Below are 5755 nucleotides of genomic sequence, written 5' to 3' on the forward strand. Positions count from 1 at the left end.
GCAGCAGAGGGTGGGCGTGCGCACGCGCGGAGCCCGGCTCCCTGCTCCCAACATGAAACCTCTGAGAACAAACCTCAACCCCAACGTACACCCCGGAGCGGCTCTCATCCCGAGGGTCAAATCACCGTTTTCTAATGTTTTTCAGAAAACCCCGGGTGCATTCCCTGCCTCCTCACTCAGCGCTCCCCCGTCACGCCACGGCGCCCGGCCTGCCGCTGTGTGTTTGAAAGCACCCGTGGGTGAGCGGGCGGCACCAACACAGCCCCTTTATGCCCGGCTGCGCGGAGCCCACGCTGTGCCGAGCCGTCTTCAATGAGCTCTTTATGGACTGGGGTCCAGGCGGTTGGAAACATTGATTCATGTCTGTTCTCTCCGAGGGGCAGGCGCCGAGGGCACACGTGCCCCTTCACCCAAGTCCCACCAGACAGCCCACGCCCCCGGGCCGGGCGAGGAGATGGAAACAACCAAGTCCCAGGTGGGACGGCCTAGCCTGTCCCCGGGACAGCAGCTCCCATTTACCGCCGTGAGGCGGCGCTCCTGAGCGCAGGACCCACTCCCTGCGCTGTTTGGGGCCAGACGAGGGGCACAGGCCTAAGTCAGGGGCCACGCGGACAGCAGTGCTGGGGACAGAGCCTCCTCCAGGAAGCGGAACTGCCCGGAAGGTGTCCCCTGGGCACACCTGGCACCTGTGGCGGAGGGGAGCAGCGCCCTCACCTGGGGCAGCATGCTGGCGTGCTCATCAGGGGCCGCGGTCTCGGGCGGCGGGATGGTGATGGACAGGTTGGGCGGCTTCCGGCTCTGCAGGCGGCTGCCGGACACGGAGGAGACTCTCTCGCCATTCTTGTCTGCGGAGGCCATGGTGGGCAGGCAGGCGGGGTGCTGGAAAGGAGATGGGGAGGGGGACATGGGTGTGTCGAGAACCAGAGGGGACGTGGAGACCCAGGCGCCAGGGCGGGCAGCCCCGACTGAGAACAACCTGCCAAAAGCTGGTTCTACCCTAACCCCGGACACAAGTCACAGGGCAGAGACTGAATCTGGCCAAGTGGGGTTCGGCAAGAAGGTCTTTTTCTGAGGCCGGGCGTGGCTCAGTGGTTGAGTGTCAACTTAGGGACCCGGAGGTCACGGTTCGATTCCCGGTCAGGGCACAGGCCTGGGTTGTGGGCTCGATCCCAAGTGGGGGGTGTGCAGGAGGCAGGTGATCAGTGATTCTCATCATTGATGTTTCTCTCTCCCTCTCCCTTCCTCTCTGAAATCAACACAAATGTTTTTTAAAGGTCTATTTCTGTCCCCCTCATTTGCATTCCAAGCCAGTAGGGTCTGGGAAGTCCCCAACTCCCACCTCCGTCCACTTCTGGTCTCTACTCAGGCAAGGAACACAGGCCGAGAGGAGCAGGACACAGGGTGCAGAGCTGCAGAGGTTGTGGCCGCCAGGGGGCCAGGCCCTGCCTTTGTCCCTGGGGCAGGGCCCGGGGGAGGACAGAAGGCTGGGAGCCATCTGGTCACCGGTCCACAGCCAATGGCCCCGCACTGCTGGGAGGGAGGAAGTGGCGGCTCAGCCTAATTCTCAGACTCAAAAGACATCTGTCCCTGTCCCCCACGGTGGCCCGGTTCCTTTTTCAAAGGTTAACTGAAACTGCCACCTGTCTGGTACCTTTTTCTTTTCACGGAGAAAAAATGTTCTATCTTTTTAAAATTTTTATTGATTTTTTACAGAGAGGAAGGGAGAGGGATAGAGAGTTAGAAACATCAATGAGAGAGAAACATCGATCAGCTGCCTCCTGCACACCCACTACTGGGGATGTGCCCGCAACCCAGGTACATGCCCTTGACCAGAATCGAACCTGGGACCCTTCAGTCCACAGGCCGACGCTCTATCCACCGAGCCAAACCGGTCAGAGCAAAAATGTTCGATCTTAATGATACAAGTAATATATGTTCACTGCAAACAAAAAAAGAAAGAGAACTCGGAGGACCACATAGAGCAGAGTGAGCTCGTGGCCCGCCTGTCGCCCGTCCTACAGGAGGAAGCTGCGTGCCTGTCCTTGCAGATCCCTCTGCACGGAGGACAGGACCCACGCACGCACGCACTCCGGCCCTGGGGCAGCACTGCCCGTCGGCCACACAGACAGCTCCTTTCTGGCGACGCGAGGTCTCGCTGGGCGGAATACCCGAGGCTCCCTTAGCTCCAGATTGGTTATGACGCCATGTCACCCCGTGCTCAACGCTGTCCCAGGGTTTCCTGCTCTCACTTGAAACACAGCGCAGCCTCCTCCCCGGGAACTCTGGGCCCTGCGTGGCTGTCCCCACCCAGCCTGCTCCCGCCCACGCAACAGCCGGGACCCCCTCACTGTCTCCCACCTGCCAAGCCCTTCAGGGAGGTGCTGGGGGGTCGTGACCAAAAACACAGGCTGGAGCCGGGCGGCCTGGGCCTGAAGGGCACACAGGCCCGCACTTGACCGCGGGTCACCCATGTCCTCGCCGATGGTGGGGGACTCCCTTCCTTCCTTCTGAGAATCGCATGAGCGCAGCCCACAGGTGGCAACACTACGTATTGTTGGCCATCACGTACACAGCGGGAAGTAGCCAGCACGTGGGTCACCCTCCCGGCCACCCAGCTTCCTACCTTCACAGTGTGGGCTCAGCTCACGGCGCGCTGGGTCTGTCGCCGAGGCCTCCAGAGCATGTTCTAGCCCCTCCTCGCTCTGCAGGGATGTTCGGGGTCAGGCCTCAGCTGCATGGACAGGTGGGCGCATGCGTGTGGAGGTGGAGAGACAGACAGCCGCTCCAGGCCAGCAGGGCAGCTCCCCGGGCTCTCGGCCTAAAGCCTGGAGGAAAGGAAGGGCTGTGTTCAAACCACTGGAAGTGTTCTCCTTGCTATTGTTGGGGTTCGTTCACGTATGGGGGTGACATCCACCCAACATAAAATGAAGCACGGAAAGGGGAATGAGCTCGGCTGGTGTGGCTCAGGGGTGAGCGTCGACCTAGGAACCAGGAGGTCACGGTTCGATTCCTGGGTCGGGGCACAGGCCCGGGTTATGGGCTCCATCCCCAGCAGAGGGCATGCAGGAGGCGGCCGATCAGTGATTCTCTCTCATCATGGATGTTTCTCTCTCCCCCTGTCCCTTCCTCTGTGAAGTAAATGTATTTATTTATTTTTTAAAGAAAAGGGAGTAAGTGGGTGGTACCCACCGTCTCTGAGAAGGGCGGCTACAAATGCTCCCGCATAGCCGGGCAGCAGCGCACTTAGAGGAGAGCCCTGAGGACTGCGGGGCGGGCAGGGTCCGTCCTCAGGGGCACCAGCCTTGCTGGCCTGCCGGGCATCACCCCGCTCTGTCCCCAACACCCCTGTCGGGGGACATCATCATCGCTCCCGTTCGGTGGGTGGGGAACAGAGGCTCAGAGACCCTCAGTAACTCGCCCACACTCACAGTGCCAGGAAGGGGAGCAGTGGGGACGCAGGTGGCTCTGGCTGCAGGGCTTGAGGTCTCCTTGGGAAACGGGTGCCCCCACCCTCGCTAGAGCTGGGGTGCACTCAGGGCGGGAAGGCACCCTGTCGGGGAGACAGTGGAGAGTCCAGGCCACAGGAAATCCTGGTCAGCATCTGAGTACTTTGCAAACTGCAGTCTCTAGACCAGGGGTGGGCAAACTTTTTGACTCGAGGGCCACAATGGGTTCTTAAACTGGACCGGAGGCCGGAACAAAAGCATGGATGGAGTGTTTGTGTGAACTAATACATGTTAACACTGCTGCTGGTGAAGGAGCGGAGGGGAGAGCAAGAGGACCCTCCGCTCTTTCGGCTCCGCGGGCCGGAGAGAACAGCCGAACGGGCCGGATTTCTGAACTCTGGGTGGGGAGGGGCCCTGGGGAGGGACCCGAGGCAGAGCTGGGGCTCCAGACACTTCCCGCTTCTTTCAGGCCCGACCAGCAGACCCAGGCGTCCTCCTTCTCTCCCCAAGCGCTGGGAGGCCTGAGCCCAGGCCCCAGGGCAGCCCAGGGCGTGGAAGTCACAGGCAGGTGGCTCCTCCGTCTCGGGAGCCATGTGATGGAGCCCACCCCGGGGACAGCTCCAAGACGACAGGCTCACCTGGGCCCCGTGTGGCAAGTCCCCCAGCCTGCCTCCTTCGGGACCAGGGGGCAGAGAGAGGGCACGGGGTGAGCTGTCCCGGGAAACAGGCGCCAAGAAGGGAGGCAGGTGGGCAGCAGAGGAAGGCGGGGGTGAGCAGGGCTGCCAGGCCGAGCTCTGGTCAGGCCACCAAACAAGCAGGATCCTTCTGGAACTCAGAGCGACCACACCCCACCAGACACATCCTGGCCCCCCAGCTCCCACCTCCTCTTATCTGAGGCCCGGCACCTGGCATGCCAGGCTCACGCCTACCTACCAGCTGCTTTAAGGAAAGTAAAATGTCACTTCCTCCAGGAGGCCTTCCCTGCCACCACCAGACAGAATCAACCCACTTCTCGCCGGCTTCCACAGCACCTGCAGGTCTGCCTACGTGTCTGTCCCCACGGCCCTGAGCAGCACGGCCTGACAGGCAGACAGCCTGAGAGCAGGTGCGAGGGGCACAGGCAAGGCGGCAGGTGGTCAGTCCACAGCCACCCTGGGCAGGAACGGTCACCCCGAGCCCTGCAGCCAGCCCAGGACGCGGCCTCCTCAGGAAGCTCCACTGAGTGCCTGGGCCCCGCCCGCTGTGACCCGGCCGAGGATGGAGGATGCTGTCCCAGATTGAGTCCCCGGTGGACGGCTCGTCCCCAACCCCAGCACAGCCCAGACTCCCAGCCAGCCCTCCCATCCCAAGGCCATACCACCCCCGGTTGGGACCCTTGGCCCAGGACCCGCTGTGCTGCTGGCATCAGTGCCAACCTAAAGGGGGAGGGTAGGGAGGGAGGAGGCAGGCCCAATCCAAGGCTGAAGGACTGGAGGATGGGGCTGCCCCGGCAATCCTGGGGGTTCTGAGAAGTGGCCCGCCCTAGGGAGCAGAGGCAGGGGTGGGGCGCGTTTTCTGGGGAGGAGTGTGGTACCTAGGGGAGCCACGTACCCATCTTCACAGAGCAGTGCCCAGTCCTGGCCTGTGAGCCCCTCCAGCCCCAGGAGTGAGGGTCAGGGGGCGGCAGTGCAGGGGTGGTCACCCCCACTCTGGGCCCTGCAGAGCCCGAGTCTAGGGCGTGGAGGAGCTGGGGCTGCAGAGCTCAGGCAGAACAAGGGCTGGAGCTCTGGGAGCGCCCCGCCCACCACTTATCTCCTGCGCCCCAGAAGTGCTTGCTCACTGCAGGAAATTGTGACATCCTGGGACCAGGCTTCCTCCGGGCCCAGTCACATCCGGGGCTCTCAGGCCCCTGCCACGGTGGGGAGGAGGGAGGTCTGAGGGCCTGTCCGCCTGGCCCAGCCGCTGCCACCTGCGTAAGCCGGGCCCGGACTTGGTGGGGCCTCCCCAGAAAGGTCCTCAGCCCAGAGTCGTGAGGAGACTCCTAAGGAGCCTGGGGAGAGGGAGGGGGCTTAGGGTGGGGTCCAGCATGGGGCTGGGGGTACAACACTCCAATCATCATGGGTTGAGGCACCCCCCCCCACCTCCCGCCCGGCAGCCTAGGCCGCTGAGCAGCGGCCAGGACCCAGCGCTGAGCTGCAGCCTCAGAAGCCGGTTTCCCCACTCAGGGCGGGGCTGGGCACTGCCAGGGACGCTCTGTCCAGACACATCGCCAGGGCACAGTCTCCCAGGGAGGTCCCCGCCAGCACCCCGGGCAGCCAGGCATGGTGCTG

General features: G+C 63.0%; 1 protein-coding gene across 1 annotated transcript in view; it reads right to left on the minus strand.

The window, feature by feature from the left end:
- Nucleotides 1–5755, minus strand: part of RHBDF2 (rhomboid 5 homolog 2 (Drosophila)) — a 22188-nt gene that overhangs the window by 10252 nt on the left and 6181 nt on the right. The window contains exons 2-4 of the mRNA XM_015559216.1: nucleotides 2624–2825; nucleotides 687–879; nucleotides 275–293 (exon numbers count right to left, since the gene is read on the minus strand). Of these exons, the coding sequence (XP_015414702.1) occupies nucleotides 275–293; nucleotides 687–858 (191 nt within the window). The 5' untranslated portion in view covers nucleotides 859–879; nucleotides 2624–2825. The remainder of the gene's footprint in view (nucleotides 1–274; nucleotides 294–686; nucleotides 880–2623; nucleotides 2826–5755) is intronic.

The sequence above is a fragment of the Myotis davidii genome, unplaced genomic scaffold (genome assembly GCF_000327345.1).
Source record: "Myotis davidii unplaced genomic scaffold, ASM32734v1 scaffold274, whole genome shotgun sequence".
Taxonomy (NCBI): domain Eukaryota; kingdom Metazoa; phylum Chordata; class Mammalia; order Chiroptera; family Vespertilionidae; genus Myotis; species Myotis davidii.